Source organism: Schistocerca americana, chromosome 6, assembly GCF_021461395.2.
Source record: "Schistocerca americana isolate TAMUIC-IGC-003095 chromosome 6, iqSchAmer2.1, whole genome shotgun sequence".
Lineage (NCBI taxonomy): Eukaryota > Metazoa > Arthropoda > Insecta > Orthoptera > Acrididae > Schistocerca > Schistocerca americana.
This window is the reverse complement of record NC_060124.1, coordinates 7,758,770-7,777,564: the sequence shown is the minus strand read 5'-3', so window position 1 is coordinate 7,777,564 and position 18,795 is coordinate 7,758,770. Positions and strand designations below refer to the sequence as shown.

The 18,795-nt window shown below is 38.0% G+C and overlaps 1 protein-coding gene across 1 annotated transcript in view; it reads left to right on the top strand.

Moving 5' to 3' along the window:
- The window catches only part of LOC124619708 (tetratricopeptide repeat protein 21B-like), a 266,652-nt gene that overhangs the window by 100,997 nt on the left and 146,860 nt on the right, over positions 1-18,795 (top strand). Inside the window, exon 8 of the mRNA XM_047146266.1 lies at positions 4,305-4,400. Within this exon, the coding sequence (XP_047002222.1) occupies positions 4,305-4,400 (96 nt within the window). The remainder of the gene's footprint in view (positions 1-4,304; positions 4,401-18,795) is intronic.

Here is an 18,795-nt window from a genome sequence, read left to right as displayed (position 1 = left end):
TATGGTGGGGCCGCTAGCCACCTTTTCGTAAAGGCTCGATTTTTGACATTGCAACTGAAATGAATAAATGATCAACTTCGTTTTACCATTGTTCAGTATATAAGAGACCTATCGTGCTGAAACTTTGTGATCGTGTTCAACTTTATGGGTACAATAGCTTAGTTATAGTACAGAAGGTCAATCTATGGTACATTCGTCATAGTGTGCTATCAAAGTGGCTCATAAATCTTATCGTACCAAATTTTGCCTATACTTTATTGACTTGTATCTACTGAAAGAGTAACTTTCTGAAGCTAGTACTTTAGTTATCTGCAGCCTGCCAGCATGTCATAAAGCTCTGCAAGTGGCACCCAGATTGCTCAAATAATAACTGAGTTATTGAAGTTCAAAGTGTGCTAAAAAATTTAAGCAGTCAATTCTGGCTCACTTTCAAAGGGTCATATCTCAAAAGGGATCACTGAAATTTGATTTTTTTGGGCACGTTGAAAAGAGCTCACCTTGTTTGATCAGAAAAAGTTGTTTTTATTTTGGAGACTGTGCATTTAAGAACAAATAAACTTATATTTTCATTACATTACATTTCTCGATATTGCAAGTTAAATGAATAAATGATCAACTTTGACTTATCATTACTCAGGATCTAAGACACCTGTCATGCTGAAACTTTGTGATCCTGTTCAACATTTTGATTACAATATCTTAGCTGTAAAACAAAAGGTCAAACTATGGCAAATACATCATAGTGTGCTATCAAATTGGCCCATAAATCTTGTCATACCAAATAAACTTACATTTATATTACATTAAAAAATACACGTATCAGTCGTACTCTTTATGGTTCCGAAGCCAAATATTTCAGTTCTTATTAATTCATTTGCTGTAATTTGTTACTAATAGCAACTACAGTTGATTCTAAGAAGCTATAATGTCGGCTCATTCTTCTTGCTGAAGAAGCTGAAATGACAGAAGTAATGTGTTGGTCTGGAATCCAACAAGCATCCTGCGGAGCTGGCCAATAGAATGAATGTGCAGGTCCATTGGGGTGCATGAAACTGACGAAAACATCATTTTCTTCTTCTGAAACTCCAGACACATTAACAATCCACCATTTTCCATCATATATACAGGTAATGTATTGGCCTGGTTGTAAGGCTGTTGACTTTGGTCAACATTTGCTGCAAAGAAAATTTTATCATTGGATACTCTTCTAATACAAACTTGCTTTTCATTTAATGGCACAAAATGGTGATTCTCTCTTGTTCCTGATACTGTGCAGCCATTTTTGAACCTTGCTTCCTGCTCAGTTTTTAATGTCTTAAGTTTCTTCTTTTGAAACAAAAATGAATTGGATTCCTCTGATATTCTTTGTACAGTATTTAAACAAATCAGTTGGTGTCAAAATCTGTTCCTCAGTTGGTCTTTGAAGGTTTGCTCTTGCTGCCAGGCACTTTACAGTTCCTCCAATTCCATCACATGGATATTTTCCATGGTTTGTAGCAAAAAAGTTCCATTCAGCTGAGATTCCAAAGTCATTTTGATGGTGGCAGGGATTCAGAAAATTTTTGAACTTTTTGTACTGCGCTGCTGACCCATCACTGAAGTAGTAAATGTGTTTGATTTTTCCAAGGAGACACTTCAGATCTTCTGTTAATTTCACTATAAAAGCATGTACAGTGATTGCATCATGTTTCAGGCTGTCACTTATTATACAGTAGCTGATGCTGCTGATGTCCAAGTTATTTCTGAAGTACACAACAAATGGGTGTAAAGTTGCTTGGCTGTTATTCCAGTGAAAACCTTGAGCTGCACCCTGGACAATGAAGGAATAATTTTCAGCAAAGTCCATTAATATGATCAGTTCAGATGGCTTACAGCTTTCTTTTATGCATTTTAGGTGCCTGCCCTGGTGCTCTGCAACATAATGATGAGTGGAAAGTTTGTCAATTTTTGAAATCAGATCATCAATAAAATTCTTGATGTTCATCTGCTTGGTTTCTAATGTGTCTCTATCAGTGTGCACCCACTGTTTGAACTCAATGGTATCGTCTGGATCACTGTCTTCAAAACTACTTTCTAAACGCTGTTCCAGTAGTTCTTTTCCCAGAAAGATTTCACAGTGATGAAGCATGTAGTCTTTGGATTCCAAATCACACACTGTTTTAGCAATCAGACTCTTATAATCTTCTTTAATTGGAGTGCTTGCAAGCATCAGTTTCACATTTTGGTGTAAAGCACAAAAACAGATTGAGTGCATTCCTGCAGCACCCACAGTGATGCATCATTTTGTCTTCAATTCGCAGAATTTGGAAAATCCAGTTTTAGGTTGATGCTGAAGTTGATATGCAGCAAACATTTCTTTCAAATTATTCAGAAGAAGGTATTTTTGCATCAAAACTTTCTTTTCTTCTATTCTAATTGATACACAATCTTTTTTACCTGGACAAATTTGGAAAATTTCTTCATTTTGAAAAAAATGTTATCACTCGTTTCTTTTACAGCATCTGGAATCTTCTTGCTACACTTGTTCTTTGGTGGAGCTGAGACACCATTTTCTGCCTGTAACTTCCTAGCTGCTTTTACCATCCTCTCTGAAACACCAAATTCATGCATTGTCTCTTTTAGAGTCCAGCTTTGTGGTACTAATGTCAGTATTTGCAGTTTTTCAGGCTGCCTTGACAGTTGCAACTTCTCTTTCAATTTTTTAATCAGCTATTTATAATATTCGCCATCAGGACATGTCCTGATTGTACTAGGTGTGTGAAGATCTTCTGGGGCAAATTCTCCAGCAGCAGCAATGTTATTCGCATTTGCTTCTTGAGCTTCGCTTATTTTTCATTTTGCGTAACCTTTCACATCCCTTTTTTGATACTCTCTGAAATTTTAGAGGGGAGACCCCAAAAGCAGTTAAACTTGAATCGATGGATACTTCTGGATGTGCTTCATCCTTCTGACTGGTTTGAAATTGACTGTGATTTTTCTACTTTCTTTGCTAAAAATTGTTTTCTGCAAGTTGGGACAGATCTTCTGACCAGATTTCACATTGCTCTAAGTCACAGCTTGCAATTGTTTTGCTGTTTCCACATTGACAATCCGTAAACATTTCTAGATAAACTTTTCTAAAGAGTCACCCCATACCTTGAAATAATTTTTGTTTACCGAAAAAAGATGTTTATCCAGTAATGACAACACACTTTACATCATTTAGAAAGGCACCCACAACATCTGAACACTATTCACTACAGAACAATGTGCTTCAGACTGATTGTTGAAGCTTGTTACCAAACTCCATTGTTGACACTAAACATTGTTGACACTAAACTGGTCTGTCACCAAAATAAAAACAACTTTTTCTGATCAAACAAGGCGAGCTCTTTTCAATGGTGCCGAGAAAAATCAAGTTTGAGTGATCCCTTTTGAGATATGACCTTTTGAAAGTGAGCCAGAATTGACTGATTAAATTTTTTAGCACACTTTGAACTTCGATAACTCGGTTATTATTTGAGCAATCTGGGTGCCACTCGAGGAGCTTTATGACATGCTGGCAGACTGCAGATAACTAAAGTATTAGCTTCAGAAAGTTACTCTTTCATTAGATACAAGGCGATAAAGTATAGCCAAAATTTGATATGACAAGATTTATGAGCCACTTTGTTAGCACTCTATGATGAATGTACCATCGTTTGACCTTTTGTACTACAACTAAGCTACTGTATCCAAAAAGTTGAATAGCTTCACAAAGTTTCAGCACAACAGGTCTCTTAGATCCTAAACAACGGTAAAACAAATTTGATCATTTATTCATTTCATTTGCAATGTCAAGAAATGAGCCTTTACGGAAAGATGGCTGTGGCCCCATCACACTACTTATGAATCAGTAATTTGGCAGTGCTTCATGTAAGGTCTATATGTACATACTGTAAAAATTTCATCGAAATTGGAGATGGTCGAGTGGGGACCCTTAGGCCACTTGACGTGGAATGACCGTGGGGGTAGTTCAGTGTTAGTAGTAGAATATTGGGCTGTTTGAAAGCGTCAATAAAGGTGAGGAGGGCTGGAGGGACATTTGGGAGTGAGATGTAACCCACAATAATTAATCAGTGGTAATTTTATTTGGTTTCATGTAATGAGAGATAGTTATGTATTGCTTCCTGATCTGTGAGCTTGTAGGATGTACTCAACATTTGACGTGTTATCATTTATTCACCATATGTAAAGTATTTTGTTTAATGATTGTATAAAGACAATGAGTTCTTGTTAGAATTACATTACTGGCTTCATTGTTCATTGTTTAAATACTGATTTAGGTGGCTAAAAAGTACATTTCACTCAGTCCACCCCATCCACCAGAAGAAGGGCAGCAGCCAGCGTCTCTACGTCAGGCTGTGACAGTTCTTGAAGCAGTATGTATATAATGTTTTTAAAATAGTGACATTCATATTTTTATCTAAACGTGTAGCCCTGATTTGTAAAATATCAATAGCATCTGCTCAGACAGAATTTGTATGACAGTCTTACTCTCAAACAAAACACATTAATTATATAGAATCTGAGTTATGTTCTTACATCAGATGCTTTACCAAAGAAAGTTTGAAAGTATTGCTACAAAGGCTGTAAACACTGCGTATGAATAAGTTTTTCAGTATGCAACATAGAAATCCAGGTACTGGGTAAGTGCTGTGCTTTAATATGGAGAAAGTAAAGGAGCATTAGTTATCTTTAGTGCCATACGTAGGGAAGTAAATCAAAAGACAGAAAAATCATTGTGCACTGCATAAAATTGGTTTTCCTTGTGTTACTGAGACACTGAGTAGAGCTGGCTTTGATGTAAATAGTGTTTGTCATCTACAGTTTGTATTGGGAGACTGATGAAGTTGATGTAGACAAAAATCTCACTTACCCTTTGCAAATCAAGCATTAGATGTAATGGTACATTGCAGCTTCTATTTTGGATACATTGAGTTCATCTCCAGATTGCTCTGTTGTTATTTCTTCCTCCTCCTGGATGTTGATGGACCTTTCTCTTAGGCAATCTTTTATTGGAAACTCACGTTCGAGAAATATTAGAGGACATGTAATCTTGAAAGATTATATTAATGAAATAACAAAACTGTATGGATTGCATTTTTATTCTAAACCAGTTCTTTAGAAAAGAGAGATGAGTTTAATAAAAGGACTTAAATTCCATAAAGGGTGGGGCAAATAAAAGTGGCCTGGGGAACAGAGTACTGGGGTACGAAAAAATACAGCAGAGGAAAGGAAAAACACACTAACCTCACTACAGCAGATGTCAAAAGTGACCACCATTCATCTCTTGGCACTTTTGGGTCCTGGTCAGCAAGTTGCAGAAGACATATCGAATAGGGAGTGCTGCAATTGCTGCAATTTCATCTGGAATGGTCTGCTACAGTTCTTGAAGAAGACAAAGTAATCTCACGCTGACAGTTCAGGTGGCTTGGGTGGTGAGGCAGAGCTGTGACTGGACTGATCTCTTCCGACAACTCCGTGTCAGGCATGAAGACTGTGTAAATGTGGTTCAAGGCTCAGCCGGCTGTATGGGCAGTTGCCCCATCCTGTTGGAAGTGCATCATGGGATTTCGTTATACAGGGTGTATCGTACTTAATTGCGTAAATGCATAGAGTTGAAAGTATATGATACTAGAAGCAAAAGAGTCTCAGTAAACGTAGGGTCGAAAATGCGTACCTTAAGAGCTATGAGCAATTTTTCATCTTCGATACCGTGAAACAAATCTCTTCTACTGCAGGTTCTTTGCTTTCCATATTTTGGGAACTGGTAGTATGGAACTAAACAAGAAAATAAAGTCCAGTAAACATGTGCTCTAAAATGCATTCCTTAAGAGCTATGAGTTCTTGTTCATCTTTGCTACTTTGAAACACAACTCTTCTAATGATCAAGTGCTCGTAACTTTTAAGGTATGCGTTTTAGGGCACATGGTTTCTGGACATTTTTTTCTTATTTTGGTTCACACTAGCACTTCCCAAAATATGGAAAGCAAAGAACATGCAGTAGAAGAGATTTGTTTCACTGTATCGAAGATGAAAAATTTCTCATAGCTCTTAAGAAATGCATTTTCCACCCTGTGTTTACTGAGACTTTTTTGCTTCTAGTATCATGTACTTTCAACTGTATGTGTTTACCCCATTAATAATGATACACCCTCTATGCTCACATTCACGTCCAATTGTATCCACTTGTCCAGGCCACTTTTATTTGCCCCACCCCGTATCAGATTGTACAAACATCATACCTCAAAATCATTGTACTTAAAAAAAAAAAGAGTTATATTTTGAATAGTATCTTTAGCAGTCCAATGCAATCTTTTCTGCATGCCGTACACCCAAGAGGCGGATATTGACTCTGAGTTACTAAATGTTAACTACACGCTTAAAATATTGACCAGACTATTAAGGAAGACATACCAATGAAATTTCACAAAACAGTGTCCGAGGATGGAAAACATAAAAGGAGCCTCTCTGAAGAATGAGTTCATAATTCATTTGGACATTTCCTGGGTAACTCTATTAATTACCGGTTTGCCCTTTGCCTTCAGAGGCACCATCATATTGATACTTTCGACATGAGTGTACATTAAAGCAGAATCCAGGCTACTTAAAGAGATTTTTGAGGTGTGTTGTAGGTGTCGACATACTGCAGAAACTTTACATATGGAGTCCAGAAGGAAAGCAGGGTTTATATAGTTGGGGTAACTGGGAAATCTGGGGGCAAAATGTAAATTTTTTCATGTGGGAAAAACCTAGGCACTTTTTAGAATTTCGGGAATTTTTCAATGTTTTAGTTCTCAGTTAAATTTTCGTAATTTTGACTGGTAATCTCTGATACTCCAAGAAACAATTTTAATTTAACCCATTACTGCAGACTCTGACTGCAAGAATAAAACATAAACAAGAGAATAACACCAAAATAATACTTAAGTTGCGAAGAAATTGCACAATTTACAGCAACAAAACACATTGCAGACATAAGCATCTGCTGACATCAAAGTATATGTATGTTCTAGGTAGAAAACAGTGCAGTACTTCATAAGAACAAACTGCTTTCAGTGAACATGATGTCACAACCGTTTACATTTCTCACAGTTTGTGGGAAAATATTGTAAATGGTGTTTTGAAAAGCATTACTTTCAAAGTAAGTTTCCCTTTATGCAAGATGAATTATCTTATGTGTGACAATGTGTGATGAATTTCTTAAATTGGAGTTTTTGACCCTCATTCAATACTTAACACTTGGAGGACCAGCCACTTGAAAAAATCTCAGTTCCAAAAGACCAGCCATTTAAGTCATTATTTAGAATTTTACTGGCACATTTGTGTTTGATATGTCTTAAAGGAGTAATTTATTTTGTCAAAAATTAATATGTCTTAAAGGGCAACACATGCTAAAAAAAGACCAAGCCTCAAGGTTAGTTTTTCATATTTGTTTTAGTTCTTTTGTAGATTAAAAATTATGCATTAATAATGGCAGGAAGTGTAATTATTCCTCAAAACAAGGGTGAGGCAAATTCTTGAGCAATTTCACATGTAAATGGCTTTTAAATGGAAAATTCGAAGTGCTCAACAGATCATTTATTCAGCCACATAACCCACGAAATGTTCCATGCACAGCAGCGAAATTTATATTCATGTTTGTCAGAAATATTCACCTGCTGCAGTTTAAGCTGTACTCTTGAGTCCTGCTTAACCAGACCCTTGGAAAAAAACAGAAAAAGAATTTGATGACCGGTATTGTGTGAAAGCTTGTCTTTTATTGGAGCTAAGCTGTCTGTATATTAATTGAAATCATTAACTTTTCCTGTTTGTGTGCTCTTGGTACTTAACATTAATGTGCTTGTCTTACTACATCACATCCTATGCTATGAATATTTGCTGTCATTGGCTGGTGAGATCACATGAGATGAGCTATGATTAGCTGACAAAAGCACATTGAAATCTTGATTTCAGTGCTTTGGAAGGTACTGTGCTGTATTGTGTAGCATTAATATTTATACTTTCATAATAGAAGGGTATGCAGTTTATGTGTTGCCACGCATCAAAGATTGTTCTCAAACCCTTTGTTTATTGCTGGGTTTTGTTTCCTAAAAGTGCCAGGAAGTTCTGTGCCGAAGTATAAATTCATTACCATTCAAAGCACTGATGAGTTTTACAGTTCTGTGGGAAAGTATGTTGTCACTCAACATAAAAAAGGTACTTTCAACTGGTGTGTAATATATTTTTGCCCAGGAAAAAGCATATTTACAACCAGAAAAAAGTGTATTTTTATCCAGGGAATTTGGGAAAAATCACGGTTTTTTTTTTCTTATCCGCATATACACCCTGAAAGACTGTAATCTGCAATGATTAGAGGCTCTATGCATGGGTTACTTATGTTTGGAAGGCTTATTTCTCTGTAATCTATTACAATTCTGTGTCCATGGCAGGATTATGGGTAACCACTCGCCTCATAGTTTAAATGTCAGGCACTTAACAAGCACGGTAACCAGACAGTAATTTCCATGCCATGATGTATTCATTACATTAGAGGTTCTGCTTAGCTTACCAGTTTTCACTGATATCATTTCATGTAATTGTATCTTTTTTTATTTCATCCATATCAGTAATTCATCCCCCCCATGAACCATGGACCTTGCTGTTGGTGGGGAGGCTTGCGTGCCTCAGCGATACAGACAGCCATACCGTAGGTGCAACCACAACGGAGGGGTATCTGTTGAGAGGCCAGACGAACATGTGGTTCCTGAAAAGGGGCAGCAGCCTTTTCAGTAGTTGCAAGGGCAACAGTCTGGATGATTGACTGATCTGGCCTTCCAACAATAACCAAAACAGCCCTGCTGTGCTGGTACTGCGAACGGCTGAAAGCAAGGGGAAACGACGGCCGCAATTTTTCCCGAGGGCATGCAGCTTTACTGTATGATTAAATGATGATGGCGTCCTCTTGGGTAAAATATTCCGGAGGTAAAATAGTCCCCTATTCGGATTTCCGGGTGGGGACTACTCAAGAGGATGTCGTTATCAGTAGAAAGAAAACTGGCATTCTACGGATCGGAGCGTGGAATGTCAGATCCCTTAATCGGGCAGATAGGTTAGAGGATTTAAAAAGGAAAATGGATAGGTTAAAGTTAGATATAGTGGGAATTAGTGAAGTTCGGTGGGTGGAGGAACAAGACTTCTGGTCAGGTGACTACAGGGTTATAAACACAAAATCAAATAGGGGTCATGCAGGAGTAGGTTTAATAATGAATAGGAAAATAGGAATGCGGGTAAGTTACTACAAACAGCATAGTGAACACATTATTGTGGCCAAGATAGATACAAAGCCCACACCTACTACAGTAGTACAAGTTTATATGCCAACTAGCTCTGCAGATGAAGAAATTGAAGAAATGTATGAGGAAATAAAAGAAATTATTCAGTTAGTGAAGGGAGATGAAAATTTAATAGTCATGGCTGACTGGAATTCGGTAGTAGGAAAAGGGAGAGAAGGAAACGTAGTAGGTGAATATGGATTGGGGCTAAGAAATGAAAGAGGAAGCCGCCTGATAGAATTTTGCACAGAGCACAACTTAATCATAGCTAACACTTGGTTTAAGAATCATTATAGAAGGTTGTATACATGGAAGAACCCTGGAGATACTAAAAGGTATCAGATAGATTATATAATGGTAAGACAGAGATTTAGGAACCAGGTTTTAAATTGTAAGACATTTCCAGGGGCAGATGTGGACTCTGACCACAATCTATTGGTTATGACCTGTAGATTAAAACTGAAGAAACTGCAAAAAGGTGGGAATTTAAGGAGATGGGACCTGGATAAACTAAAAGAACCAGAGGTTGTACAGAGATTCAGGGAGAGCATAAGGGAGCAATTGACAGGAATGGGGGAAATAAATACAGTAGAAGAAGAATGGGTAGCTTTGAGGGATGAAGTAGTGAAGGCAGCAGAGGATCAAGTAGGTAAAAAGACGAGGGCTAGTAGAAATCCTTGGGTAACAGAAGAAATATTGAATTTAATTGATGAAAGGAGAAAATATAAAAATGCAGTAAGAGAAACAGGCAAAAAGGAATACAAACGTCTCAGAAATGAGATCGACAGGAAGTGCAAAATGGCTAAGCAGGGATGGCTAGAGGACAAATGTAAGGATGTAGAGGCTTATCTCACTAGGGGTAAGATAGATACCGCCTACAGGAAAATTAAAGAGACCTTTGGAGATAAGAGAGCCACTTGCATGAACATCAAGAGCTCAGGTGGCAACCCAGTTCTAAGCAAAGAAGGGAAAGCAGAAAGGTGGAAGGAGTATATAGAGTGTCTATAAAGGGCGGTCTACTTGAGGACAATATTATGGAAATGGAAGAGGATGTAGATGAAGATGAAATGGGAGATACGATACTGCGTGAAGAGTTTGACAGAGCACTGAAAGACCTGAGTCGAAACAAGGACCCCGGAGCAGACAACATTCCATTGGAACTACTGACGGCCTTGGGAGAGTCAGTCCTGACAAAACTCTACCATCTGGTGAGGAAGATGTATGAAACAGGCGAAATACCCTCAGACTTCAAGTAGAATATAATAATTCCAATCCCAAAGAAAGCAGGATTTGACAGATGTGAAAATTACCGAACAATCAATTTAATAAGCCACAGCTGCAAAATACTAACACGAATTCTTTACAGACAAATGGAAAAACTAGTAGAAGCCGACTTCGGGGAAGATCAGTTTGGATTCCGTAGAAATACTGGAACATGTGAGGCAATACTGACCTTATGACGTATCTTAGAAGAAAGATTAAGGAAAGGCAAACCTATGTTTCTAGCATTTGTAGACTTAGAGAAAGCTTTTGACAATGTTGACTGGAATACTCTCTTTCAAATTCTAAAGGTGGCAGGGGTAAAATACAGGGAGCGAAAGGCTATTTACAATTTGTACAGAAACGAGATGACAGTTATAAGAGTCGAGGGACATGAAAGGGAAGCAGTGGTTGGGAAGGGAGTAAGACAGGGTTGTAGCCTCTCCCCGATGTTATTCAATCTGTATATTGAGCAAGCAGTAAAGGAAACAAAAGAAAAATTTGGAGTAGGTATTAAATTCATGGAGAAGAAATAAAAACTTTGAGGTTCGCCGATGACATTGTAATTCTGTTAGAGACAGCAAAGGACTTGGAAGAGCAGTTGAATGGAATGGACAGTGTCTTGAAAGGAGGATATAAGGTGAACATCAAAAAAGCAAAACAAGGATAATGGAATGTAGTCGAATTAAGTCGGGTGATGCTGAGGGAATTAGATTAGGAAATGAGACACTTAAAGTAGTAAAGGAGTTTTGCTATTTGGGGAGCAAAATAACTGATGATGGTCGAAGTAGAGTGGATATAAAATGTAGATTGGCAATGGCAAGGAAAGAATTTCTGAAGAAGAGAAATTTGTTTACATCGAGTATAGATTTAAGTGTCAGGAAGTCGTTTCTGAAAGTATTTGTATGGAGTGTAGCCATGTACGGAAGTGAAACATGGACGATAAATAATTTGGACAAGAAGAGAATAGAAGCTTTTGAAATGTGGTGCTACAGAAGAATGCTGAAGATTAGTTGGGTTGATCACATAACTAATGAGGAAGTATTGAATAGGATTGGGGAGAAGAGAAGTTTGTGGCACAACTTGACCAGAAGAAGGGATCGGTTGGTAGGACATGTTCTGAGGCATCAAGGGATCACCAATTTAGTATTGGAGGGCAGTGTAGAGGGTAAAAATCGTAGAGGGAGACCAAGAGATGAATACACCAAGCAGATTCATAAGGATGTAGGTTGCAGTAGTTACTGGGAGATGAAGAAGCTTGCACAGGATAGATTAGCATGGAGAGCTGCATCAAACCAGTCTCAGGACTGAAGACCACAACAACAACAACAACAACAACAACAACAGTAATTCATTTCATTTCAGTAAATCTAATTCAACTAATGAATATTCTATGTTGCAGCGTACGTTGAGGAACCCCCCACCTGATCCATACCCCCATTGATGCTATTCCTTCATATGCCAGAGAGAAATCTCTAGCTGAATTGTTCCTAAAACATAGGTGGAAACATCTGTGACAATGAAAGATTCAGTCACAGCTACAGGAGTGTTCAAGTAGCACAATGGTTAAAGCAGTCGCTCACGAAAAGCAGGAAATATGGAGCTGAGTGTTTTCAGCTTTAGTGTTTGTGTCTAATTTTTATTTCCTTCATGGTTTTACCATTTTTTTTTATCCAGATCATTCCATTCATTGTATTTCAGTGAATCTAATGTATTTGTTTAATGATTTAGTCAATGGGGTTAGAATGTCTTTAAAATGATTTATGAACAATTAGTGTCATTTTGTAGGGAACTATTGGGAATGTTGGGAGATTGCAAATGTTTAACGGTGATGTGATGGCTAGTATCTGTCTTCAAATACAACAAAGTACAAAATAATGACCATTAGTAAATGAAAAGTCATTTGAATGATATCACTACAATATTAGTGATAAATCATTAGATTGAGTAACATCCTGTAACCATTTCGACATGAGAGTTGGGAGAAAATTAAAATGGAATGACTTAATGAATATTATAGTGAGGAAGGGAAATATCAGACAGTGATTTATTGCAATGGTTCGTGGAAGGAGTAACTTCTTTGCAAAGGAAGTAACTAGAAAAATGCTTGTGAACGTCATTTTGGAATATACCTTGACCTAGTAAAATTGTGTGCACAGAGACAAAGTGTGATCCTAGAGCTACAATTTTCAAACCAAATGTTTGTTCATGCTGGGTACAGTCAATTATCCTCAACAAGTCGAATCCTTATTATACGTGTGTATTAGGAGTGCGGGTAAGCTACTACAAACAGCATAGTGAACACATTATTGTGGCCAAGATGGACACGAAGCCCACGCGTACTACAGTAGTACAAGTTTATATGCCAACTAGCTCTGCAGATGAAGAAATTGAAGAAATGTATGATGAGATAAAAGAAATTATTCAGGTAGTGAAGGGAGATGAAAATTTAGTAGTCATGGGTGACTGGAATTCGATAGTAGGAAAAGCAAGAGAAGGAACACAGTAGGTGAATATCGATTGGGGGGAAGAAATGAAAGAAGAAGCCGCCTGGCAGAATTTTGCACAGAGCTTAACTTAATCATAGCTAACACTTGGTTCAAGAAGCATAAATGAAGATTGTATACATGGAAGCAGCCTGGAGATAGTCAAAGGTTTCAGATAGATTATATAATGGTAAGACAGAGATTTAGGAACCAGGTTGTAAATTGTAAGACATTTCCAGGGGCAGATGTGGACTCTGACCACAATCTATTGGTCATGAACTGTAGATTAAAACTGAAGAAACTGCAAAAAGGTGGGAATTTAAGGAGATGGGACCTGGATAAACTGAAGGAACCAGAGGTTGTACAGAGTTTCAGGGAGAGCATAAGAGAACAATTGACAAGAATGGGGGAAAGAAATACAGTAGAAGAAGAATGGGTAGCTTTGAGGGATGAAGTAGTGAAGGCAGCAGAGGATCAAGTAGGTAAAAAGACAAGGGTTAGTAGAAATCGCTGGGTGACAGAAGAAATATTGAATTTAATTGATGAAAGAAGAAAATATAAAAATGCAATAAATGAAGCAGGCAAAAAGCAATACAAACATCTCAAAAATGAGACCGACAGGAAGTGCAAAATGGCTAAACAGGCATGGCTAGAGGACAAATGTAAGGATGTAGAGGCTTATCTCACTAGGGGTAAGATTGATACTGCCTACAGGAAAATTAAAGAGGCCTTTGGAGAAAAGAGAACCACTTGCATGAATATCAAAAGCTCAGATGGAAACCCAGTTCTAAGCAAAGAAGGGAAAGCAGAAAGGTGGAAGGAGTATATAGAGTGTCTATAAAGCGCGATGTACTTCAGGGTAATATTATGGAAATGGAAGAGGATGTAGATGAAGATGAAATGGGAGATATGATACTGCGTGAAGAGTTTGACAGAGCACTGAAAGACCTGAGTCGAAACAAGGTCCCGGGAGTAGACAACATTCCATTAGAACTACTGACAGCCTTGGGAGAGCCAGTCCTGACAAAACTCTACCATCTGGCGAGCAAAATGTATGAAACAGGCGAAATACCCTCAGACTTCAAGTAGAATATAATAATTCCGATTGCAAAGAAAGCAGGTATTGACAGATGTGAAAATTACCGAACTATCAGTTTAATAAGTCACATCTGCAAAATACTAACACGAATTCTTTACAGACGAATGGAAAAACTGGTAGAAGCCGACCTCGGGGAAGATCAATTTGGATTCCGTAGGAATATTGGAACACGTGAGGCAATACTGACCCTACGACTCATCTTAGAAGCTAGATTAAGGAAAGGCAAACCTACGTTTATAGCATTTGTAGACTTAGAGAAAGCTTTTGACAATGTTGACTGGAATACTCTCTTTCAAATTCTGAAGGTGGCAGGGTAAAATACAGGGAGCAAACGGCTATTTACAATTTGTACAGAAACCAGATGGCAGTTATAAGAGTCAAGGGTAACGAAAGGGAAGCAGTGGTTGGGAAGGGAGTGAGACAGGGCTGTAGCCTCTCCCCAATGTTATTCAATCTGTATATTGAGCAAGCAGTAAAGGAAACAAAAGAAAAATTCGGAGTAGGTATTAAAATCCATGGAGAAGAAATAAAAACTTTGTGGTTCACCAATGAAATTGTAATTCTGTCAGAGACAGCAAAGGACTTGGAAGAGCAGTTGAACGGAATGGACAGTGTCTGGAAAGGAGGGTATAAGATGAACATCAACAAAAGCGAAACGAAGATAATGGAATTAATTGAATGAAGTCGGGTGATGCTGAGGGAATTACATTAGGAAATGAGACACTTAAAGTAGTAAAGGAGTTTTGCTATTTGGGGAGGAAAATAATTGATGATGGTCGAAGTAGAGAGGATATAAAATGTAGACTGGCAATGGCAAGGAAAGAATTTCTGAAGAAGAGAAATTTGTTAACATTGAGTATAGATTTAAGTGTCAGGAAGTCGTTTCTGAAAGTATTTGTATGGAGTGTAGCCATGTATGAAAGTGAAACATGGATGATAAATAGTTTGGACAAGAAGAGAATAGAAGCTTTCGAAATGTGGTGCTACAGAAGAATGCTGAAGATTAGATGGGTAGATCACATAACTAATGAGGAGGTATTGAATAGAATTGGGGAGAAGAGGAGTTTGTGGCACAACTTGACTAGAAGAAGGGATCAGTTGGTAGGACATGTTCTGAGGCATCAAGGGATCATCAATTTAGTATTGGAGGGCAGTGTGGAGGGTAAAAATCGTAGAGTGAGACCTAGAGATGAATACACTAAGCAGATTCAGAAGGATGTAGGCTGCAGTACGTACTGGGAGATGAAGCAGCTTGCACAGGATAGATTAGCATGGAGAGCTGCATCAAACCAGTCTCAGGACCACAACAACAACAACAACATAATATGTGTGTGTGTGTGTGTGTGTGTGTGTGTGTGGAGGGGGGGGGGGGGGAGAGTTTACCACTAAATTATTTTCTTCATTTCTTAATTAGAAGATGCCTTTGTTTCTATTTTACATATGAATATATTACTTTTGTGTGAAACATGGTAATAGCAAATCCTCCAATTTCCGTGTGTGCTCTGTGCCTCACTAACTCCGCCCATCTCGTACTGCATGATAGCATTGTACAGTGCTGCCCTTGTTATCAGGTATACACTTATCCAAACCAAACTACACTGCTCTTCTGTGATCTGTGTCAGATCAGACTGTCAAAAGGAGTTTTAATATAAGCCATGCAGTTTTTGATGCACATATTTGGTCAACTCATTTGCTTTAAGAGGAAGCACAATAACATTCATTGAAATTCAGTATGAGAAGACCTATCATGCATTTCATGATGACTGACCCCTGACTTTGAACTCAGATTCTGGTTACATAGCGTGAGTGACATTGATGTATTGTACTTTGTCGAAATCATGAAAATATCTGCTTTTGTTAAGAGTATTGCATTTTAGTTGAAAAAGAGGTGATATATGTGGTAGTATTTAAGAGAAAGCATGCTTTTTTGATCATTTTTTGGCGAATGTCAGCTTTGAAGATTCATAGAAGCCAGACCATAATTAGGTAACCATTCCTTTGCACACTTTAAAGATGCAACCATTCTCTGCTTACAGGCAGATTTTTGTTGCTTTCCGAGTTGTTGTTATGTTGTAATTATGACAGATGGAGATTGCCACGGTTCGCCTAATAATAATATATATGAATGAGATGAAAATTGAAAATACTAGCTGTGTTGCCTTTCACTGCTGCTATGTTTTTATGCACTTGATAAAGTGCTAATATCACATGTTCAGTTTATTTGATTTTGCCTTATTATGCACCATGTGCTCAAGTGTGCTATGTTGCTGGACTTTTGAAAAGTATTTCCATTTAATTGTTCATTGTTGCAGTGTTTACATTCAGACCCCCTTAAAAAAAAGGAAACAATTGTGCTGCCAGTAATTTTTGTGTACTCCTGTGAGACAGTCTTTGTTATATAATTATTTGTGTTGTACTTGGGTGAAACCGCACATCATTTACGGAGTTGTGAGAAGTCCATGGTGGTCAGTGGGCCTGCTTACTTTGAGGATGAGAAAGAACAAGGCGTGAACAGTTCCATACATCTATACTCTACAAACCACTGTGAGGTGCATGGCAGAGTGTACATCCCACCATACCAATTATTAGGGTTTCTTCCCACTCCATTCATGTATGGAGCACAGGAAGAATGATTGTTTGAATGCCTCTGTGCATGCAGTAATTATTTTGATCTTATCCTCATGATCCCTATGTGAATGATACTTAGTTTGCTTGTAGTATATCCTTAGGATTTTCATTTAAAGCCAATTCTTGAAACTTTGTTAATAGACTTTTTTAGTTTAGTTTATGTCTATCTTCAAGAGTCTGTCAGTTCAGTTTCTTCAGTATCTCCGTGACACTCTCCCAACCATCAAACAGACCTGTGACCATTTATGCTGCCCTTCTCTGTATATGTTCAGTATCCCTTGTTAGTGTTATTTAGTGTGGGATCCACACACTTGAGCAATATTCTAGAGCCTATCGTATGTGTGATTTGTAAGCAATCTCCATTGTAGACTGATGGCACTTACCCAACACTCTACCAATAAATTGAAGTCTACCACCAACTTTACCCACAACTGAGCCTATGTGATCATTCCATTTCATATCCCAACAAAGTTTTACACCCAGGTATTTGTATGGGTTGACCAATTCCAGCAGTGACTCATTGATATTATAGTCATAGGATATGTTTTCATTTTTTGAAGAGAAGTGCACAATTTTATATTTGTGAACATTTAAAGCACTTTGAAATATTATCAAGGTGTGACTGTATCTTTAAGCAGTTTCTTTCAAGCAGTATTTCATTATAGATTACTGTATCATCTACAAAATTCTGAGATTACTGTTAATGTTGTCCACAAGTTCATTAACATACAATGTGAGCAACAAGGGTCCTAACACACTTCCCAGGGGTCCACCCAAAGTTGTCCAAGATAACTTGCTGCATCCTTCTTACCAAAAAGTCCTGAATCCAGTCACAAATTTCATGTGATACTCCATATGATCATACTTTTGAGGCTCAGGTGTGGTACTGAGTCAAATACTTTTCAGAAATCTTGAACCAATGCATCTATCTGACTGCCTTGATCCAAAGATTTCAGTATGTCATGTGAGAGAAGTGTGAGTTGGGTTTCACATGATTGATGTTTTCGAAATCCATACTGGTTGGCACTGAGGACATCATTCTGTTCAATATCCCTCATTATGTTTAATTTCAGAATGTTGTTGTTGTTGTTGTTGTGGTCTTCAGTCCTGAGACTGGTTTGATGCAGCTCTCCATGCTACTCTATCCTGTGCAAGCTTCTTCATCTCCCAGTACCTACTGCAACCTACATCCTTATGAATCTGCTTAGTGTATTCATCTCTTGGTCTCCCCCTATGATTTTTACCCTCCACACTGCCCTCCAATACTAAATTGGTGATCCCTTGATGCCTCAGAACATGTCCTACCAACCGATCCCTTCTTCTGGTCAAGTTGTGCCACAAACTTCTCTTCTCCCCAATCCTATTCAATACTTCCTCATTAGTTATGTGATCTACCCATCTAATCTTCAGCATTCTTCTGTAGCACCACATTTCAAAAGCTTCTATTCTCTTCTTGTCCAAATTATTTACCGTCCGGCTACACTCCATACAAATACTTTCAGAAATAACTTCCTGACACTTAAATCTATACTCGATGTTAACAAATTTCTCTTCTTCAGAAACGCTTTCCTTGCCATTGCCAGTCTACATTTTATATCCTCTCTACTTCGTCCATCATCAGTTATTTTGCTCCCCAAATAGCAAAACTCCTTTCCTAATCTAATACCCTCAGCATCACCCGACTTAACTCGACTACATTCCATTATCCTCGTTTTGCTTTTGTTGATGTTCATCTTATATCCTCCCTTCAAGACACCATCCATTCCATTCAACTGCTCTTCCAAGTCCTTTGCTGTCTCTGACAGAATTACAATGTCATCGGCGAACCTCAAAGTTTTTATTTCTTCTCCATGGATTTTAATACCTACTCCAAATTTTTCTTTTGTTTCCTTTACTGCTTGCTCAATATAGAGATTGAATAACATCGGGGAGAGGCTACAACCCTGTCTTACTCCCTTCCCAACCACTGCTTCCCTTTCATGTCCCT